The sequence below is a fragment of the Lontra canadensis genome, unplaced genomic scaffold (assembly GCF_010015895.1).
Source record: "Lontra canadensis isolate GAN:19392208 unplaced genomic scaffold, GSC_riverotter_1.0 scaffold110, whole genome shotgun sequence".
NCBI classification, from domain to species: Eukaryota; Metazoa; Chordata; class Mammalia; order Carnivora; family Mustelidae; genus Lontra; species Lontra canadensis.
The window spans coordinates 1554950-1575626 of record NW_022631104.1 but is presented as its reverse complement, the minus strand read 5'-3'; the positions used below and the strand labels follow the sequence as shown (position 1 = coordinate 1575626).

The 20677-nt window shown below is 64.7% G+C and overlaps 2 protein-coding genes and 1 pseudogene across 4 annotated transcripts; 1 reads left to right on the top strand and 2 right to left on the bottom strand.

Moving 5' to 3' along the window:
- Positions 1–538: 538 nt before the first annotated feature.
- On the bottom strand, positions 539–14405 carry CAMTA2 (calmodulin binding transcription activator 2). 3 transcript variants are annotated; one of them, XM_032840077.1, is made up of 23 exons: positions 14288–14404; positions 13488–13582; positions 13190–13293; positions 12023–12090; positions 11808–11943; positions 11207–11278; positions 10870–11023; positions 10461–10595; positions 9000–9934; positions 8287–8413; positions 6717–6851; positions 5002–5117; positions 4315–4499; positions 3948–4026; positions 3629–3851; positions 3261–3535; positions 2205–2401; positions 1798–1981; positions 1590–1661; positions 1453–1473; positions 1108–1295; positions 831–905; positions 539–725 (listed from the first exon to the last, which is right to left on the bottom strand). In XM_032840077.1, exons 1-23 carry the CDS (start codon positions 14290–14292, stop codon positions 662–664), a joined length of 3645 nt encoding a protein of 1214 aa, XP_032695968.1. In that variant the 5' UTR covers positions 14293–14404; the 3' UTR covers positions 539–661. The 3 variants fall into 3 exon arrangements, with proteins under 3 accessions (XP_032695968.1, XP_032695969.1, XP_032695970.1); XM_032840078.1 differs by lacking the exon at positions 1453–1473 and having other exon boundaries at positions 11207–11293; positions 14288–14405; XM_032840079.1 differs by lacking the exon at positions 1453–1473.
- LOC116856499 lies at positions 14353–14946 on the top strand (annotated as a pseudogene).
- Positions 14947–15282: 336 nt separating this feature from the next.
- On the bottom strand, positions 15283–19952 carry INCA1 (inhibitor of CDK, cyclin A1 interacting protein 1). The gene is made up of 6 exons (XM_032839975.1): positions 19487–19952; positions 17117–17230; positions 16863–16902; positions 16412–16605; positions 15833–15998; positions 15283–15638 (listed from the first exon to the last, which is right to left on the bottom strand). The coding sequence occupies exons 1-6, from the start codon at positions 19768–19770 to the stop codon at positions 15492–15494; spliced, it is 945 nt and encodes a 314-aa protein (XP_032695866.1). The 5' UTR covers positions 19771–19952; the 3' UTR covers positions 15283–15491.
- Between the last annotated feature and the right edge of the window lie 725 nt (positions 19953–20677).

The following is a 20677-nucleotide window of genomic DNA, read 5'->3' as shown; positions in this document are numbered from 1 at the left end:
CCCGCCGCGGCCCCGCCCCCGCCCCCGCCCCCCGGCGCGCGCAGACAGAGGCGGGAGGCGGGCTGGTGCAGCGGAGTTTAATGGCAGCGCGTGGACACCGAGCCCATGCACACGTAGACTTGCTCGTGGAGCCGGCCGGGCCCCGCCGCGCCGTGCTCGCTCGCGCGGCGCCTTAAATAGACTCTTCACTCTCTTCTGTATGTTACAGTATGTACAGGCCCCTTTCCCGGGCGCGCGGGGCACCGGGCGACCCCGCCGCGCGCCCCCCGCGGCCCGGGCCCGGGCCCCCCGGCAGCCGAGGGAGGGGACGCGCCGACGCGCGGGGTCGGGCGGGGCGCGCGGCGGGGGAGGAGCCGAGGCGGGCACATTCAGAGACGCGTCCAACGAATAAATAAGGCAAGTCGGGAAGGGCCGAGGCGGGCACAGGCGGAGGGGGAGCGCGGAGAAGGGGCAGGCGGGGCTCCGGACGTCACGGCGGGAGATGCTGGGAGGCGGGGGCGCGGATGTGCGGGGCGGGGGACGCGGAAGCGGGGTCGCGACCCATGGGGGAGACCTAGGGACGGGGACAGCTGCCGACAGGGGCTCCCCTCCCCGGGAGAGGCCTCTCGCTGTTGAGACTGCCAGAAGCGGCCCCCAGAGCGCTGGGGAAGGCAGGGCGCAGTCAGGTGGCCAGTCCGGGCTGGGGGAGCCCTTCCAGCTCCTGGTTCTGCTTCAGTTCCCTCATCCTGCAGAGACAAGGGAAAGGAGTCAGGAGAGCAGCGGGGGGGCCGCCGGGAGGCTGGCGCGGGGGCGTACAGGTGCCCCAGGGACCCCGCCGGAAAAGGAAGCACCTGTGTCGGCAGCGCCGCAGGAATCTCATGATCTTCCGGGCTGCCTGGTCCTGCTTCTTGGTGAGGAAGGAGCCTCTGGTGGCAGAAGAAAGGATGAGGCGCCGTGGCACACCAGCATCCTCGCCCTCAGCTCTGTGACCCAGGATGGAGACGCAGGGGAGGGATGTTGGGCTCAGCACCCCCAGGGGCCCAGCAGGGAGAGGCAGGGGCGGGATGCTAGGCTGGGAGTGGGCGCGGGGCAGCGGGCCTGGGCGTGCAGGGCTGCGGGCGGCCGTACTTGTTGCGGGCTGGCAAGCTGCCCGTGGGCCGGTGGGGAGGCCCGGGCCGACGTCGGTAGGAGCGGTAGTGCTGCTGGATGAGCACAGCCGCCCGGCGGCTCTGCTGGAAGCGCTTCTGTTCGTAGTAGCTTCGGAACTTGCTCTGGATCAGGATGGCCGCCTGGGTCATCTTCTTATAGAGTGCAAACTGCAGACACGGAGGGGCAGGGGCTGAACTGCAGGAACAGAGCCCCGAACCCCTGCGGGTCACCCCCAGGTTCAGCTGCTGTAAGCTTCTAGTCCACACACTCGTGGGAAGCTGAATCATCATGGACAACCTCACACCCAGACCTCAGGCCTAATACCTTAAGCGCAATCCAGGTCAGCTTGTGGAGAGAGAAGGGGAGTTAGGGCTTCGGCAGGGCCCCGCGGTGGGGGTGGGGGTGGGGGTGCGTGTGCACTGGGTGCCTGCGGGAGCGCCGTCTGGAGACCCAGCTCTCACCTGCTTGTACTTCCGGTAGCAGCGCTGGATCACAGCCGCCGCCACCTCCTGCTGCTCCTTCAGCCTCCGGCCCTGGGGCGAGACAAGGGAGTCAGCACCGGGACCCCAGTGCTCACCTGACCTGTCTGTCCTGCCACTGGCCGGGAGCCCAGTCTCCCCACGACTCGGACTGCTGTCATGCACACCCTGGGACCCCCAGCCCTCTGACCTTGTACTTTCGGAAGGCCGTCTGGATGACGCGTGCGGCCTCGTACAGTTCCCGCTGCTCGTGATCCGACAGCGTGAGCAGGGCGAAATCACTCTCCATCTTGCCGCTGGCCGAGGCAGACAGGAACTCTGCCCAGGAGGGGGCTGGGGGGACAGCCGGGCGCCCACGCTCAAAGGGCAGTTCGCTGTAGGGAAACGGGGAGGGAAGTTACGGGGAGGGAACCACTGCGAAGGCAGAGCTTGGCCAACGGTGTGGAGAGGGACTTGGGAGCTCCCCAGCCGGTTCGGTCTCTCCTCAAAGGCCCTGGCGCCTGAGCTGCAGTGGAGCTCTGGCTCCAGGAAAGGCTCCTTCCCTGCTCCCATCCGCCCTGGACACATCTAGATGCTGCTCTCTCCTGGGCTGGTCACCTGGGGGGGCCTGAGTTGGGGAAATGGTCCACATTCTCCAGGTAGCTGGCCAGCCAGGACATGGTCTCGCTGAGCCCCAGGGCCCCTGTCCGCTCCCTCGTGGGCACTCCGGCCTCGGGCAGCCCCACGAAGTCCTCTCGCTTTATCCGCTCTGGCGTTGCTTCGATGATCTGCTTGGCCAGTGAGATCATGTCCACCTGCATGAGGGAGAAGCTGCTGAGTCCCCAGCCTCCCCCACTGCAATGGTGCTCCCAGCCAGCCACAGCTGTAGCCAATGTCCACCTCTTGTCACTCCCGTCGCCAGCAGAGCCTGAGCCCTCGCAGGTGGCTGTCCCGGCTCCCCACTTCGCAGATTTTTGCATTTATACTCCCTGGGCTCCCGTGTGGGTGCATGGCGGCCCTCTGTGTGGAGACGTCGTGGAAAACAGGACAGGAAGGCCCTGCTCCAGACAGGGATGCAGGAACTGAGCAGACGGAGCCCCTGGCCTTCCAGGCTGACTACCCACTGCCCCCCGCTTCCGGGCAGCCCCCCAGCACGCCCTCCCCACGGGCTTGGCCAGGCCCACAACCCCAGGCCCTGGAGGCCCCCTCCATGGCCCTGTGCACTGCTCTGGCCGCACGCAGCGCGGTTCTCTGTGCTGTTGTTGAAGCTGTCGGGAACTTTGGCAGCCTCTCTGGGGCAGGCATATCCTGGGTTCGAGCAGCCCAGGTGCCGCCAGCCTCCAGGATCCTCCTGTCAACCCAAGCCGCCCTCCCTGCTCCTCTCTCTGTCGTGCTGCCCAGCATCCCCGAGGACCCCATGTCTTCATGGATCAGGAGGGGCGGCTCCCCAGGATTTTTAACCTCTGATGCCTTGTGACTTCGGAGTCACAAGCTCTGAGCGGTGCTAAGCAAAGGGTTCCTGTGCCCGTCCCCAAAACAAGGGCAGCCGGCCCCTTCTTCCCAGCTGAAGCCAGACACTGCTTCTGCTCTGCGGGATGCTCGGTGTCTGCGCCACACCCCCCCCCACCACCCCGCACCCCTCACAGCTCCGTCCATTCGCAGACAGTGGCGTACCGGGATCACGTCCACGGCCGGCGGGCCGTCTGCTTCCTCAGGGGCAGCCCCACCTTCTGGGGCTGCTGGAAGAGGAGGCGGGGAGGGGGCTGGCCCGTGGGGGTTGATTTCACAGTCCATGAGGAACAGGGGGGCCTCGGGGCCACCGGCAGAGAGCTGGCCAGGGACAGTCTCGGAGGCCGGCAGAGGACTACCATCCGGGGCGCTGGAGTAGGCAGACGTGACGGAGAAGGTGCCCTCCGACAGCTCCGAGGGCGAGGAGACACTGCTCAGCCCTGCGAGGGGAGGGGGAAGCCAGGGTAGGGGGTGCCCGACCATCCTCCTCCCACCCGCAGCCTCCTCTTAGGAAGACCAGGGACGAGTCTCACCAGTGTCAGGACTGGAGGAGGGTGGCGACAGGGCGAGTGGGGGCTCGGCTGAAGCTTCCTGTCTCTGCAGTTCCTCGAGGCAGCGGGCAAGGCGCACGTGACCCCGGGAGTGCGCCACGGACAGGGGCAGCCGGCCCAGGGAGTCTGGAATGCTCAGCGCCTGCCGGTTCCAGCGGAAGAGGAGCACCGCGGCTTCCAGGTGGCCCAGGGCACAGGCCCACATCTGCAAGAGGGTGGGGAGCAGGAGGTGAGGCCTGGGGCCCCTGGCTGGGTCTCCCCTGTGAGACCCGTCCCCAGGCAGCAGCTCGCATGCGCTCACCAGCGGGGTGCAGGAGAAGTGGTCCACGTTGAGCGGGTCAGCCTCTTGCTCCAAGTCCAAACTCCCTGTCCCCACGCTCCTGGAGGATTTGGGACAGGGACACCGGAGCCCGGTCAGGGTAAGGGCAGGTGCTGTGGGAGCATGCTGTCCAGAAGCACCAAGATGGGCAGGGGGTGCTTGCAGAGACACAGAGCAGGAGAAGCCCCAACACTCAGCGTCCTAAGTCGTGGGGGGCGGGCGCAGTGTTGAAATTCCTGGAGTGTGAGCCCTCTCCCGGCCCTTCTAACCACAGTGACCGCAGCTCCCTCCTAGCGGGGCTCCAGGTGGCCTGGGCCCTCCCTGGTCGCCTCCCCGCGGCCCCGCTCACCGCCACTGGCTCAGCGTCTCGATGAGGCGTGCGTAGCCCTGGGCAGCGGCCAGGTGTAGGAGGCTCATGCCGCGGAAGGGGCTCCCGTGGGCCAGGCACTCAGGGCCCCTCTGGGTGGACCGTGGGATCATGCTCTCTACCAGGACCACCACCCGAGCCTCGAAGCCAGGCCCCTGGCTTTCATCCTGTGGAGAAGACCCCTTTAGGCAGGGACCTGAGCATCCGGCCCCTGGCTCGGCATGGCCTCGGCCGCCCCCACCTGTCCTCTCCCCTCCCCGTCCAGGCTCCCGCCACCCAGGCCTCCCCTTCCGGCTCCTGACGTCCCCCACATCACGGCTCGCTTCCTCCAGCAGCTGCGGCAGCCGGACCTCACACGGCCTTGCCCGCGTGTGCCCTTCACGCCAGCTGCGGTCAGTGCCATGCCTGCAGACAGCCCAGCCACGTCCTCAGAGACCCGGGCCCACAGGCTCCCTGTCCCCTCCCCCACCCGCTTCGGATCAGAAATAGTCTGTCGTCTACGGCCTGTCATGCCAACAGGACGCCCAGAATAGCTGCTTCTGCCACGGGGTGACGTCAGGGAGGAGGAGGCTGGGGACAGGAGGGACAAATGAGTCCCACAGCAGAGCCGTTTGCTCCAGTGGGACCCTCCTCGGCTTTCCGCCCAGACCTCCCTCCCTGCGGAGGTACCTGGATCGGAGGCACGTCAGGACCACGGCAGGGAGCCTGCCCAGCTGCTGCCATGTCCGCCATCCGCTTCTCCATCTGCTCCAGCCGCTCCAGAATGGACATTCGGAACTGGTTGTCTGAGGGGAAGAGGTATGGGAGGCTGAGAGGCAGGTGGGCGCGGGGACGCCCACGCCACCATGGCTAGACCCGGGAGGTGAAGACGAGGCACCACGGTCTTTCTTCTTCACCAGAACAACAGCCCCTGGGCCCCTCACCCTGTGTACAGCCCAGCCAGGATGCAGGCCTAAAACAAGGACCTTAAGCGCTACCCACCGACCGGGAACTGGAATCTGGAACCAAAACCCCGTTCTTCAAGACACAGACGGGGCAGGGGTCCCAGCGTGCGACCCCGAGCTGCCCCAGGTCACTCACGCGTGCACACGCTCACACGCACACACACCCAGCCCTCCAGGTGAGCCCTCCATCAGCTCTCCCTGCCCCAGAGCGATCTCTGTCCCCCGCGCTGCGCTGAAGGATTCCGGGGCCCCTCCTGTCGTCCACTGCCCAAGTGAGCTCAGGGCTTGTGATTTAAGAAGCACCACCCCCTCCTCCCGGCCCCCCGCAGCTGTCCAGAGAGAGCATGGCAGGGCTTGGAGGTGACAAAGATGGATCGCCATGTCCATCCTCCTCTTTCTCCCCCACCCGGGGCACAAGAACGCATGCACGCACGCACACCCCAAGCCATATCTGTTCCCTCCTGAGATCACGTGAGGACAAGGAGGGGAGGCAGGAGGGGATCAGAGCCACAGGAATACAGGTACCCAACGGGGTGGAGGTTGGAGATGTCCTGCTTGAGAGGCAGGACAGAAAGGGCTCAGGCCTGGAGCTGATGGCGAGGAAGAGGGTGGACGGTGAGGTAAAGGGCAGAAGGGACAGAAGAGGAAGATGTGGCAAACGAGCACCAGGAAGGAGGGGGGCAGGTGAGGGCGTGGGGCACAGGGAAGCGCGGGGAGGGAGGAGACCCCCCAGGGGGAGACAGGGTGGTAGGGCAGGGCTTTGGCAGGGGCCCCCCAAGGCTGAGACAGCGGGGGGCAAGGGCCCCTGAGGCAAAGCAGTCCTGTGACTGAGGGGGGCGGCGCAACTGAGAGAAACCCAGAGAAGGGGGACCCCCGGCTGGACGCGTGGGCCGCGGGGACACGGTGCAGAGAGCCCCAGGAGGGAGAACCAGGACAGGAACACGTGGGACTCTGTGTAAGTACGTGTGTGCACACGTGTGTGTTTCTACAGGAAAGCGTGTTAGAGCGTATTAAAGGTGAGCATCACAGGGCAGTGACATGGTCAGTCTTCTACTTCGTGCCTGTTACCCCAGATTTCTTGTTACCCCAGATTTCTTATTGCAAACACCTACCTCAAAGGCAGAGGCAGAAACAGAAAGGAAGTTGAAATCATGTGCCCCAGTACACGTGCAAGCTTGTGCACACTGACCCCCACGCACACTGCTCCAGACCCCGTCCCCGCTCCCACCTCCTGGCCTGGCTCCGTCCCATTTTTGGGGCAGAGAGGACAGGCCAAGAGCTGGGACAGAGATGGCTCCAGGATTCCCAGGGGAGGGGATGGGAGGGACACTGGCTGCCCCTTTAGAAGCATGAAGCAGGAGCTGGGAAAAGGCCGCTGGAGTCCTGGGGTGTCTAGGAGTGCGCCCCACTCCAGTGCTGGGCCCCACACGGGGTACTTACCGTCCAATGACAACCAGTCAAGCTGAGTACTTGGCAGTGACAGGAACCGGCGGGCTCGATACTCAAAGAGCACAGAGGTGGAAAGGGGCCCCTCCCGGCCTGCCACCTGCAGAGACACCAGCCCCACCTCATGGGCTGGGGGGGACAGGGTCAGGGACACAGGCTCTCTCCCTGGCTACTTCTCTGGCCCTGCATGAGAGCCACACAGGACTGTTTCACAGTCGGCTCTGCTGCACCCTTGCTGGAGGCAGGGACGCCCCTGGCTGACGTGGCCTTGGCGCCACCTGGGGCCGGCTTCCCATCACTCAAGAACTTAACACCTGCTGCGGGCTGGGCCCGGGGTGCCTGGGATTGCAGACCCTGCAGCTAAGTCCACGCCCAGGCCTTGGGGGGCTGAGGGTCCACAGATGCCCCAGCTTAGGAAGCAGCTGGATCCCCCAAGGTCTGGGGCAGGGTCATGAGCCTGTTACCAAGATTGGGGAGAGCGAAGCAGCCGCTCACCAGCAGGGTCCAGTGAGAGCTGTGTCTGGGCTCTCCATGTCTATGGCCTTGACGAAACCACCAGGCCCTGGTCCCCAGACTGCAGGCTGAGAGGAGTTCCAGCACCCAGCCTCCCTGGTCTCCCTCTGCCTTTCATGCACCCCTGGACCAGGCTGTCACGATAGGGCACACTCCCAGACAACCAATCTATCCCCGGTCACTCTGGTGGTCCCTGCGGCCCCAGAGCTGCACTGACTACTGGGTGCAGGTAAGGAGCAAAGCCGGGGACAGAAGGGCAGAGGCGAGCCTTGGCAATGATCTCTAGACCATGCTGACCAACAGAGCTTGCCTCCATGACGGGAACGTTCTGGATTGGCACTGTCCAGCAGGGTAGCATGAAGCCACATGTGGCTACTGAACCTTCAATATGTGTTTGCTGGGGGCGCCTGGGTGGCTCAGTGGGTTGAAGCCTCTGCCTTCGGCTCGGGTCATGATCCCAGGGTCCTGGGATCGAGCCCTACATCGGGCTCTCTGCTCCATGGGGAGCCTGCTTCCTCCTCTCTCTCTCTGCCTTGCTTCTCTGCCTACTTGTGATCTCTGTCAAATAAATAAATAAAATCTTTTTAAAAATCTTATTAAAAAAATATGTGTTTGCTGTGTTGGAGGAGCTGAATCTCACGTTTTCATTCATTCTACTGAATCTCCATGGGCCCACGTGGCTAACCCTACCATACTGGACAGTCCAGGTCTAGGAGACAATGTCCTTTAGTCCAAAACTGATCGAGGGAGACCAACGTGTCTCCCTTCTCATGCTCCGAGACTTCCCTGCACTGGAACTAGAAACCAACTCCAAGCAGCCAGAGGGCCTGGAGGGACAGTGGAGGCCCGCCGGCTCAAATGGCTGACCTCCCGGGAGGTCGGCCCTGGACCTGAGAAAGATTTCTCCAAGACTGACAGTCTGCTCAGGACTAGACTGCTTACGCCAGAGCCTAGACTTCTGACACACAGCCGATTCCTGTGCCTGTGGGGGAGCACGGGGCTCCCCTGCTCGTGAGTCAGCCCCTCCCCCGGGCAGTCCCCACCCCCGTACCAGGACAGTAGCAGCGTAAGACCCCGGGCTGGACAAGCGAGGCCGGCACAGCGATGTGATCGAAGACACAGGAGTAGTGCTCGGCAGCCTCTGTCCAGGGGCCTGTGATGAGCACCTTGACGCCACCCTGCAGAGACAAAGCCCAGAGTCCTGTGACTGGAGCTCGGCTGGGCGTTCATTTATCCTGACTTCAGACCCCGAGGGAGCATCTGCGATGCGGCAGGCCCTGTGCTAGATTCTGGGGTACAGGGATGCGGCAGGACCCAGAAGGGTGAGGTCAGCTAGCCTGGTCCCTCCTCCCAGCACTCCTGCTAGGAATAGGGAACTCACTGCTTCCCCCAAAGCTGCCAGCTGATTGGTAGATAGCGGTCATGGGCCAAAGCCCTTGCCTTGGGCTCCCACTGTCCTCCCACCGAGGCTCCTCCTCTAGCTCTCTGGGGCAGCAGAGAGCAGAACTTCACTGCAGGGGACAGACCTTTGGCTTCCCCAAGTCCACATCGAGGGCACCTGGGGGACTCACGGCCACACCCAGCATGTGGGGGGTGGGGCCCGGGAGGCAGGGAGAGGCTCCCTGGAGAGACAAGGGAAGCACCTACGCTCTGCTCTGTCTATAGAGACAGGTGGGATGAGAGCAAAGCCGCCACGCAGACAGGGAAACGCAGGTGGCAGCACTGGTGAGCGGGATGGAGGACGGGCTGGGGCCCAAGGCTCACCTCCGGGTAGGACCACTCTGGGGAGAAGTCCGTGATGGTGTTAAGAGCAGGAGAGAGCTGGGCGGCTGGGGCAGGGGTGCCTGAAGCCTCGTCGCTGATGAGCTCCCCCATGAGGTCTGGGAATGATGCAAGACTGAAGGGCTCCAGTTCGCTGGCCCCAGCAGCTCCTCCAAACAAGGCCTCCCCTCTACTTCCCCTGCCTGCCGGCTCCAGGGGGGCGGGTGAAGGAGGGGGTGAAGGAGGGGGTGAAGGTGCGGGTGGGGTGGCCCCCTGGGCCTTGAGCTCCTCCCCACTGCCATCATCTTGAATGAAAAAGCGGTTTCCTCTTCTCCCACCTGCTCCTGGCGGAGGAGGGGGACCCTGAGCAGCTGCCTGGGGCTCCAGGGCAGCAGCAGGCTCTAGGGCAGGGCAGGGGGTGTGGGCGGCCTCTGCCTCTGGGAAGTCTGGGCTTACCCCCTGCCCCCCTCCGTATGTCTGGCCCCTCTGGGGGCTGTTGAGGAAACGATCCGGGTCAAAGGCAGGGCTGGGAGGAGCCGGCGGGGCAGAGGCCTCCGAGCCTACAACCACAGCCAAGCTCATGGGAGGCCTAGGATCCGCCTGGGGAGCCAAGTGCCTGGCGGGCGTCAAGCCCCCGGTCCGCTGCTCCAGTCCCGTCAGGAGGAGGATGGCAGTGCCCCCTCTCGATGAACCCCCTCGAGAGGTGGGAGGGCTAGGTCTGATCTCTAGGGGTTCTGCAAAGCCAGAGGAGGAGGAGGAGGAAGAAGAAGAGGAAGGGGAAGTATGTGCCTTGGGGAGCTCTGGAGGAAGAGGGGCTATCAGCGGAGGGGGTTCAGGGGGATGGGGGACCGAGGTCAGGGTTAACGCTCGGGGCTCCACTTTCGGAGAAATGATGCGGTGTTTCGTGCTGCTGCATTTGTGAGTCAGGCTTCCGGAACCTGCAGTGGAAAGGGGCGGGAGGACCATGGTTCTCTACCACCAGGACCATCCCTTCCCAGCAGCCTCCACCCAGCCACCGGGCACTGGGTCCCGCATGGGAGGTGTACTACCGACTGTGGCCACTGGGAGGCAGGAGCGGTTGCGCCATGTTCCCCCTGCCGCCCCACCCCCCACCCCGCCCGGCCCAGTTAAACAGGAGAGTAGGGGCTCTGGGGGGCGAAGTTAGAGAAGCAGGTAAAGGCCTGAGGGACACAAGCACACGGCAAACGGAGTACCAGCGAGAGATAAAGCTAACTCTGGGCGTCAACGCTCAGACTGTTGCAGCGGGGAGCTGCAAAGGGCAGCAGGCAGATGGCGTCCGGGTTAGGCCTGTGCGCCCAGACTGGAAGGCCTCTGTGCACCCGCCCCTTGGTCTCAGATATGCAAAAGACACACAAACCAGCATGCAAATCCTGGCAGGACTGAGGTGCCGGAAGCGCCCTGCAGCCAGGCGGGAGCACAGTCCCAGGGTCAGGGGTCACTCACCGAGGCCCCCGCTGCACAGGCAGGCATGGGTTCGCGGCGCAGGCTTGGTGGGGTGCGTGTCCAGGATCTGCTGCACCAGCTGCTCTACAGAGAACTCCTCCGTCCCGTTCCCACAGCTCCACTTGATGCCATGAACTGGAAGACCGTTGGCGGGGGGGGGGGGGGGAAGGGGGGCGTGCTGGGGGACCCGAGCACCAGGGACTTCCGGCGAGCAGCCACAGCTCACCAATGTCCTCCAGCCCTTCTCCGTGACTGCAAGACCTCAGGACACGCCAGAAATCCTCATGTCCCCTCCGGGTAGCACCCCCAGCTCAAGGGAGCCACTCACCCCACGCTGCTGGGTACAGAGCCCTTCTGCCCCCAGGGGCCCGCCCCCGCCCCCCCTCCACACCCCCTGGGAGACCCTTACACATGGGCTTCAGCTGCCCCAGCAGCTCCTCCCGGGACCACTTCAGCCACTCTCGCCGGTCGCTGCTGATGGAACAGAAGATGGGGCTGCAGCCCTTCCCGCAGTCCTCCAGGGCCGGGACGTTCAGGTAGTGCACAAGCACTATGTCAGGGTTCTGGAGCACAGGGGCACACACGGGGCACGGTGGGGTTCCGGCTCTCTTCCCAGGCAGCTCCCCCCACCCCCCAGGCCCTGCGCCCTCCATCCTCCAGCAACCCCCCCTCCATTTCCCGGGCTCCTCCTCCCACTCAGAACCCAGTGGCCCTCAGCCCATCTCCCAGCCCCCAGCCCCCCTCACCTGCAGCAGCCAGTAGCAGCGCCGATGGAATGTGGGGACGATGGAAGAGTGAACGTAGCAGCCATAGAGACACTGCCAGGAGACAGGCTGGGGTGGGGGGAGGGCCCGTCTGCTCCCCGACTCTTCCTCTGTTCCGTCCCTTTGCAGGAAGCCCCATCTTTCCACCAGCGCCTCTTCCACCCTCGCCACCCCCACCTGCACGCCACACACACCCTCCCCATCTCGGCACTCGGCTGGGGTTGAGAGGAAGGAAGAGTGGGGCCAGGGCCTTACAAGGCGGGCCGACCGGACAGGTGGGAGGGACTGTCGTGAGGTCAGAGAGCAGGGCGAGGGCACACTGGAGACCAGGAGCAGTGAAACCCCTGTGCTCAGAGGTTCAGCACTTGAACCCCTGAGGGAAACGGGCCTGGGCGGCCCCCGGGGGAGCCCAAGTCCCGGAGAGCTGGCTGGTCAGAGGGAGGCAGCGCATGGCTGAGGCACCCCCGGGGCTGAGCCCCGGGAGTGAGAAGGGAGGAGCGGCCCGGAGGGTGGGAGGAGGGGGGCCGGAGCCCCGCTGAGGACGGAGGAGAGCAGCCCAGCTGCCGCTGCACACCCGCCTCACCTCCATGCCCTGGACCTTCAGCTTCATGTGGTCCTCGCGCGTGGTCTTCCCATCCCTCCGCTTCTTCCACAGGTAGCCATCCTTACGGTACTTCACCTTCTTGCGATTGTACAGGATGATGGAGCCGTTCCGAGGCCTGGCGAGGGGAGGGCTGGCCTGAGTCCCGCGGCGGGAATCCCGGGCCGGCCACCACCCGCCTTCACAGACCCACTCACCTTGTCTTTGGGGCACAGGACAGCCATTCGTCATGCTTCTCAAAGGTGATCAAGTAGGATGCGATCTCCTGTAGGACGAGGGGCGTTCAGCTGGGGGTCCCCGCATAGAGGCTGGGGCAGGTCCCTCCACTCCTCTGAGCTCCAGGGGCTCGTGGAGGCTCCCAGCGAGGACTGCTGCCCTCCTGGGTCCCAGGCTCCATCTCAAACCTGAGTCTAATCTCTCCTTCCTCCCTCTCAACCGCAGCCGTCCAAACCCTCCATCCTCCATGCATTTGATTTTGCTTTCCAAATCCCATTTTTGTGCCACTTCCTGGTTCAGAAAACCTCAGTGGCTTGACACTGCTAGGAATTCCGAATTCCTCAGCCTGAGTCCAAGCTTCTACCAAACCAGGGACAAAGCCAGCACCCGCTCCCACCATTTACCCTTATTCTGCCTGCCAGACCAGTCGCGGATTCTTCTCTGATCGTGCCCTGAGCCGCGAGCTCCTGAGTGTTCATGTCCCCCAGACCTGAATGCCCTGCACTCATTTCTCTGAGCCTGGACACCCTAGTCATCCCATGGACCACATCCCTTCCCGGATCTCCACCGAGCCCTGCTCCCTGCCCTGGCCCTTCCTACATCTGCAACAATCACACCCACACGTGCCCTCTTGCTGACAGTTCTCATCTAACAAAATACTCCAGCCGATGATGACTGAGCGCCTAGGACACACGAAGCATCGTGTGTGTTTGTGTGTGTGTGTGTGTGTGTGTGTGTGTGTGTGTCGGGGGCGCACGGAAGGTGTGTAGCACGAAGACCGTGCCTCCGTAAGGAGCCAGCCTCAGTGGTGGTCAAAAGCAGAGACTGCAGACTTCACTGAACCCCACGAGGGAGACCGTTTCCTCCTGCCAGCACAGGGGGAGCAACAAGGTCTGCTCCACAGGGTCGCTGAAGGACTTAGGTTGGGGACTTAGCACAGCACTCAGCTTGGGAAAAGTATTCTTTTGCTGCCTGCTATCACTTTGACCCAGGCAGATGTGCCAGTGAGTGCCTACAAGATGAGGTCCCTATACCCCTTCCGTGACCCCCAAGGAGCTTAGGGCAACTCTCTGCACTTAGGAAGACCCCCATTCACCCTCCTCCAGCGCACGTTGCCAGGCCCTATGCCCCAAGGCTCCCTGGAAAACCTCATTTGTATTCCAGCGAAGCCGCTCGGGAGGCAGCAGTGGACAGCGAGGAAGACACTCCAGCAGCTTCTTGGGGAGAAAGATCTTCAGGCGGTGGCTGTTCTCTAGAGACAACCAGACGGGAGAACGCAGTGACACCCTAGGCAGCCCAGGGCAAAGGGCTGAATCCAAAGCATAGGGTGGGGCGGGGGTTGGAGGGAAGGATCTGGAACCAGGACAAGGAGAGCAGGGACCCAAGAATTTGAAGATCACCATAGCCGGAAGAAAGAAGGGCTGAGAACCTAGGCTGTGAACTCACCGGCAACCTCGGTGGTGTCCTTGGTATTCATGGTGAGGGCTCCAGGGGGCAAGGTCACCCCCGGCCTGAGGGGCCGGGGGGAGGGGGAGTCTGTGCTGGGAAGGGAGAGAACAAGGTCATGGCATAAGCCCCCCCCCCCCCCCACCCAGGATAAGAAGACTGAACTGGGAAAAGGGGGAAAAACTGGGTTGTGATGTCCGAGAAAGATGAGGAGGCAGGGGGAAGGGGTCAGACTGAGATGTGAGTAGAGCTGAGCATGGAGGAGAGGGAGAACCCAGGCCCAGGTGCCAGGAGCCAGCACCAGTGGGGAGACACCAGGGACACTGCCGACAGTCATCAGGAAGAGACCGGTGCGGGGCGGGGGGGGGGGGGGGGGGGCGGGGCTGGCGCGTCCCAGGCCCTACACCAGGGACTCTCGGAGACCTTGGGGCTACGGTGGGGTCCGGGCGGGGGGCGGGGGGCTGGCACTCGGGTACCTGGTCTTTGGAGATTGGGTCAGCAAAGGGGAGCCTGGATGCTGTGGGGAGGGCAGGAGGGCCGGGCCTTACAAGACACACCCTGGGTTCCTCCTCAATTTGATATTTGCTGAGGGAAGGGCAGATCTGACGACTGGTCGCAACCTCCTCCCTGTCCTCCAGGTTGGTCACGGCCGGGCCGAAGCCCGGCCGGGTACCCAGGTCCCGGCTTTCCACCCCCAGGACAACCCATCCTCCACCGGAGGCTCACGGCCCTCCGCACCCCTCCCCCACCAGCGCTCTGCCCAAACGCCTCCGCTTCCCCCGACTCCGGGCCCAGCGTACCCCATCCACACTCCGGCTCCAGCCCGAGCCCCCACCCTCCCGCGGGAGCAGATGGGAGCTGGAGGATGCTCTCCGCGCGGGCTCCGGGCGCCGGGCTCTGCCAGGTGTCCGCGGTGGGGCGGGGGGGGAGAAGGCCCGTCCGCTCGAGCTGCGTGCAGGGCAGCCGGGTCGGGGTCAGGACTCCGCCCCAGGGCGCAGGTGCGCAGTCCCGGCCCGGCAGGCTGCCAGGCTGCGGAGCGGCCGGGCGGGGGTCCCCGGAGAAGCCCCGACGTGCGAGGGTCCGCCGACCGCACGCACGCAGCGGCGCTCCGGAGACGCCGCGGGACGGAGCCCACGGGCGCGCGGCGTCCAGGACCGCGCCGGGGCCCGGGGCGCGGGGTCCCCGGGCGGTGCGGGCGCCGCAGGTCCGCCGCGGGGCCCTGCGCGTTGCGGCGCCCCCTGCCGCGGGGGAGGAGGACGGGAGCCGGCGTGGGGGCGAGCCCCGAGGAGGGGCGGGGGTCCCCGCGCCGCGCGCCCGCGGCCGGGCCGGGAGCGGCGCCCCCTGGCGCGGGGGCGGAGAGGCGGGCGAGAGGCCCCGGCTCTTACCTCCCGGGGTCCCGCGGGTGACGGCGGCAGCGGCCATTCTAACCCACACCGACCCCCCCCCCCGCGCCTGCTGACAGCAGCGTCCGACGTCACTGCGCACGGGGCGGGGCCTCTCCGTTAAGGGGATTGCGGGGGGGCGGGTGCAGCCGGGCAGCCCGGGGCGGCGGCCGCGGGGGGGCGGGGCGGCGCGCCGGGGGCAGGCTTCCGGGGTCCCGGGGTGTCGGGGACCCCGGGGCTCGGAGGGACCCAGCCCGACTTCACTTTAGCTGCGTCCTGGAGGAACGGACGGCGGCCTCCCTCCCCGCGAGCCTCTCCATCACTGCTCCCCGGGCAGAGAGACACTCCGGGCTCGACTCGCTTTCTTTTTAATGCCAGAACAGAGGAGGGGGCACAGGGCCCGGGATCCGGCCTGGGGGCTGGGGGCGGGCAGTCGGCCCCGGGAAGACCCGCGAGGGGCGGGTTGACCAGAGAGGCCGAGGGGGCTGGGGGTGGGGGCAGCTGGGAGACGCTAAGGAGGGGGAACGCCTTGCTGTCACAAGTCGGGAGCTCCAGGGCCGCAGCCAGCCTGGGGCCCGCGGGGCGGGGGCAGCGGGGGGCAGCGGGGGCACGGCGTCAGTCATCACTCCTCAGACCGCACCTCCATCCCCCAGGGCTTGCAGAGGAGCGTCCTGCTAGCCCGGACAGCGCTGTAGGAGGCCAGGGAGCCCAGCCGCCTGGGGAAGCAAGACCCGCCCTGGGCCAGGGGGCTCCAGGGAGACCAGAGCAGCTGTAAGGTTGAGAATGGGAAAGGCTGTCTCTCCGGGTTTTCTAGCCCCCAAGCCCAGGCACCCCGGCCCCTCTGTGCTTTGTTCCTCTCCAGGCCAGCCACCTAACCTGGGGCTCCTCGCTCCCATGTCCCTCCACGCAAGACCAGACAGCCCCCTCCCCCCTCCTCCACCCCACCAGGTCCCTCCGCCAGACCTGGGGCTGGCCACTGGTGAGAGGGTGGCCATCTTCCTGTGGATAGGCAGCCCTCTCCTCTTCCAGACCCCGGTATTGGGTGGCTCTGGGGACTCCACCGCGGTCATGGGCAAGAGCCAGGGGCTCAGATGCAGCCCCAGAGCTGCCCCACTGGGCATTTTTCCGTCTGTGGGGACATGAGGCTTGGGAACGAGGTGCCTGGAGGCCAGGCTTCCTGTGTCTCTACTCTTCAGCCCTCTGCCCTAGAAATACTTCCTGCTGTGACCCAGGGATGTTACCACTGGACTTCCCCTCCTCCACCCCCAGCTTCCTGCTCCCCTCGGATGGGAGCACCCTGCGTCCAGGGACTCACAGGTGACCTGTGGCTGCCCACTACCATCCAGTTACGTGGACGCCTTTCCTGTCTTTGGTGACCCATTTCCACTCCTTGGGGCTCCTGTGGCTTATCCTCCTCCCCCAGGTCCCTCCCTGTTTGTACAGCTTCCAATTCCTTAAGGCTCTCAACTCCTTCCTTAGTTCAAACCCTCCTGCCCCCAAGCCCTGCTGGGCTCCCAGAGCCCCAGATGTCTCTCTCCTTACTCATTGATGAGTCTCTGTCGCCTCCTTAGATCCTCCAGGTGATAAGCGACTGCCCTCACCCGGGCTGGGATGCCCCCAGGTCCCTGCTGCATTCCTGCCAAAGGGGGCCTCCTTCTCTTTCTTCTGCAAAGCAGCTCCGGTGGTGGGAGCCCCTCAGGGGGGTACAGGCCAGGCTGGGAGCATCCAGTGGCTCTCTGTGCCCAAGAATGGGGGGAAAGGGGCTAGAGGGCAGAACTGGGCCTCTCAAGGGAGGGCTTGGACTGAAACAGGGAGTCGGGGTCTTGGGAAGCCCAGACTGTGGAAACGGGGACTAATGCAAAGAAAGGACGGCGTGGTCCGTGCACTGGTTGGGGGACAGCAGAGAGAAGAGGTGGTAAGGTCGGCTGAGGATAGGATGGCAGTGGGTACAATTTAAATCAAGGATCGTTTAAGGGCACAACGTTTGTCATACCTGCAGGGGTGGGGTGTACTGTTCTTCCATCCAGCTGGGGCTGAAAGCCACAAAAGGGGAGCTATGTGCAGAGGACACCCCCATCTGTATTGTTTCTCTGACCGCTCTCCCAACCACGTGTCCACCTGGCAGTAGGAGCTATGGTGGCCATCGGCCAGTGGGCCAGCCGTCCCCAGACAAGGGCTCATTGCTGTAAGGCTTAGTGCAAAACTCTACAGCCTTACTTCCTCCTTTTCTTTTCTGTGTCTGCCCACCTGGGCTTTTGGCTAAGGTTCTCCCAGAAGAGGTCTCCGTATCGCTGAGGCATCAGTCTGGGGCTCTGGGAAGACAAGCCGGGGGGTGCCGATCGGCGGACCACCCTGGAACACCTGAAAGGAGGAAAAGGGAGGCTCGGGGCTGGCTCAGCTCACCCCTCACAGCGTCCACTCAATTCGGGGATTCAGGGGTCCCGCCTTTCCATGGGGCCGCACGGCTGCCTGGGCCCCTCCGGCCACATGCTCTCCTAGCCACTGCAGCAGAGGAGGTGGTGAGATCTGATTTGCGAGATGAGACTGGCAGTCTTGGAGCCTGGATCTCGCCCAATCTCAAACATCTAAGTACCCCAACCAGAGAACATCACGTTTCGCTGTTAAAGAGGAAGGCCCCAGCGCTCAGCTGACGTGACGGGGCAGGTTCCCTCCAGTAGAACCCTTGTTCGCTTCTGCTTTGTGTCCCCTAACTCACAGAAACTGCTCTCCTTCTGGGTAGCAAGGGGTGTGAGAACAGGGCTCAGCACTTCCGAAGTCCCCAGAATGGATGCCAGCTGGTCTTCTGCTCCCCAGGGGAGTGTCCTAGGGCTTGGCCTGGACCCTCTGTCTTCTCATCTCCATCTCTCCTTATGGGACCTCACCCAGGCCCATGATTTTACGTACTACCGATGTGCTAACAATACCCCAAGTCCGTGTCCTCCCCTGGACTCCAGACTTGCACGCACATCTCCCCCCAGCCTGCCCCACCTCCCGGGAAGGCACCCCAGATGGCCAGATGCTGAAGCCCACAAACCTGGTTTGCCTCACTTTCCCTCAGCTCCCATATTCAGTTCATCAGCAAGTCGTGTCAGTTCTACATCTAAAATACACCCAGATTTTAATTAAAAATAAAAAAATTTAGGGCGCCTGGATGGCTTGGTCAGTGAAGCCTCTGCCTTCAGCCTGTGTCATGATCCCAGGGTCCCAGGACTGAGTCCCACATTGGGTTCCTTGTTCAGCAGGGAGCCTGCTTTTCTCCCTCTCCCTCCACCTGCCACTCCCCCTGCTTGTGCTCTCTGTCAAATAAATAAATAAAATCTTCAATAAAATAAAATAATTAAAAAGTAAAGTTTCATTTAAGTAGAAAAAAGGAGGGGGAGCTCAGCTGGCTCAGTAGGTACAGCATGTGATGCGTGATGTCAGAGTTGTGAGTTCAAGCCCCATGTTGGGTGTGGAGCTACTCAAAAAATAAATGAATAGATAAAAATTGTAAAAAGTTTCATTTAAATTTCAGAAAGATGAAATATACAATAAAGTAAAGTAAAATACATCTGATTTGAGCGCTCCTCGCCCATTCTGCTTCCTCCACCGCTATTCTGGCTCATCTGCCCCAGCCCGGACTATTAGGGCAAGGGGCTCCCCCTGCTCCCGTCCTCACCCGGCAATCATGTCTGCTGCCCCTAGCAGTGTGAGTAACCCTTTAACCACGGTCGTGTGAAATGACGGACGGGTGGAGGTTTACTTCAGAGTAAGCCGAGTGGGAGGCGGCTAGATGGTGGCACAGATGAGCAGATCGTGCCCGGAACCGTGATGTCGGAAGCTCCCAGAACTCGGACCCTGGCTCCAGGACGTGTGTTTCTCTACTTTGCTTTTTGACATTTTTCACAACAAAGAAATCGGGGAGGAAGGAAAAAGCTCTGCTTGTGTCATCTCCGTGCTGAGACCCTTCCACTGACTTCCACTGTCCTTAGCATGAAACCTGGACCTTTCCTGGTGGCCTGGGAGGTCCTGCAGACGCTGGCTGGCCCCAAATGCCGACGCCGGCCCCAAATGCCGACGCCGCTCTCTACTCTTCCCTGGGTCACCCAGTTTCAGTCTCGCTGGCGGGCTTCCCGGTCCTACAAGATCCTGCTCCTCTCTCTTTCGTGCCCCCCCCCCCATTCCTTCTTCTCCCCTCGCCCCGGCCTGGGCTCTTGTCAGACCGGCTGATTCCCATCTTCAGAACCGAGTTCAGACTCCGGTCACCAGAGCCACCTTCCGCAGCCGCCCCGTCCAAGTGTCTGCAGAGCGCCTCGGTTTCCAGCACAGGTCACTACTTCGTCTCTCCTGACACTCTAAGGGAAGTCACACTCGTGTTGGGACGTGCTGTCTCCTCCGCCCAAAGGCCAGCTCCGTCCATCCGTCCCGCGTCTTTCTAACCCGGGGGCCGGGCTTGACATCGCAGCCGGGACACCACCGTTCGGGACGGGACCCGTCGGCGGGACAGCCGAGAGCGTCGTGCGCCTGCGGAGACCAGGCTTCGAGCCCCGAGTCCCTCGTCGCGCTCCGGCAGGGGGGGGGGGGACGCCGGGTGCGCACCTCCCTCCATCCCCTCCCCACGGGGTGGGGACGACTCACTTGGCAAAGGGGATGAGCTTGTGTCCGTCATCCCGCACGGCCGGACGCGTGGCCGGGCCAGGTCTCCTCGCCGGTGCCGGCAGCATCGCGGGAAACAGTCGTCGCGCACCGCCCGGCGGGGCGGAGGCGGCCGTGAAGCCGTCGAGGGCGGGAGGAGGGTCTGCGGCAGGATGAGAGGGGGAGGGTCCTGGGGCGTCGGGGGCGCCGCGCGCGATCTGGGGCAGAGCGTGCACGCGGCGCGGAGACCGCGGAAGGGGTCGGACGCCCAGAGATGGCCGGGCCATGGGCCCTCCCGAGCGAGCGAGGTCCGGGGACGGCGGGGACGGCGGGGACGGCCGGACTGACGGAAGGAGCCGGGCGTCGGCGCGGAACCGGCAGTGCGGCAGCGAGGCGACCGAGGGCGGCCGGCACGTCAGGTGCGAGGCTCGCGCCGCGGGGGACCGGGCAGAGTGGGGGCGAGCGGGGCAGGGGCCCCGCGCACCGGGAAGAGCGGGCAGGGGTGCGGCGCGCAGGAAGAGCAAAGCAGGGCGCCGCGGAGGGGTCCGAGCAGGCGTCCGCGCCCCAGCGGGAAGCTGAGCTCAGGGGTCTCAGCGGGCGCCGCCGCTCTCCGGGGCGCGTGTAGCCCAAGGGAGTAGGACAGCACCCCGCAGCGGGCCTGAGCGACCAGGGCTGGCCGGGGGCCGGAGGGGGTGGGGGGGCGGGGTGGGAGGGGATGCGCGGCGGTGAGCGGAGGCCCGGCCTGTGGGGAGGGGGGCCCGGGCCCGAGACGGCACCCAGGCTGAGGCGGCGGCCGGCCTACCGGGCAGGGGACCGGGCAGCGGACCGGCCGGCGCCGCCGCCCGTTGCCGGCCCAGGCACCTGAGGCGGCAGCGCGGCGGGTTCTAGAACGCCCTGCGGGCGCTGAGGAGAGACGCGCCGACTGGAGCCGGAGGCGGAGCCGGCGCGCCGCGCACGCGGGGGCGGGGCCTGGGCGGGGGCTCCCCTGGGCGGGGCGCGACGGGCGGCTCCGCCCCTGGGCGCGCCTCCGACGGCGGCGACGTGCGCGGGTCCGGGGCCTGGGTCCCCTCCAGGGCCCGCCCCCTGCTCCCCCTGCCCCCCACCTCACCCCACCCCGGCCCGGTTCCTCGCGCGCCGTAACCCTCCCGCCAGCCAGCGTCCAGCGCGCCTTTCTGCGGCCGCACCCGAGGCGCC

Bases quoted from the DNA above. Each gene is read 5' to 3' on its own strand.
- CAMTA2 (XM_032840077.1), bottom strand. The intron at 8,414-8,999 runs GTGAGCCTTGGG...TTGTCTCTGCAG, and splicing joins CAGAGTGGTCCTACCCGGAG to GGTGGCGTCAAGGTGCTCAT. The intron at 4,500-5,001 runs GTACCTCCGCAG...TCTTCTCCACAG, and splicing joins CTGACGTGCCTCCGATCCAG to GATGAAAGCCAGGGGCCTGG.
- INCA1 (XM_032839975.1), bottom strand. From the start codon at position 19,770: ATGGCCCGGCCATCTCTGGGCGTCCGACCCCTTCCGCGGTCTCCGCGC. The intron at 17,231-19,486 runs GTGAGTCGTCCC...TCCTCCTTTCAG, and splicing joins AAGCTCATCCCCTTTGCCAA to GTGTTCCAGGGTGGTCCGCC. The intron at 15,999-16,411 runs GTAAGGAGAGAG...ATGTCCCCACAG, and splicing joins CGACAGAGACTCATCAATGA to ACGGAAAAATGCCCAGTGGG.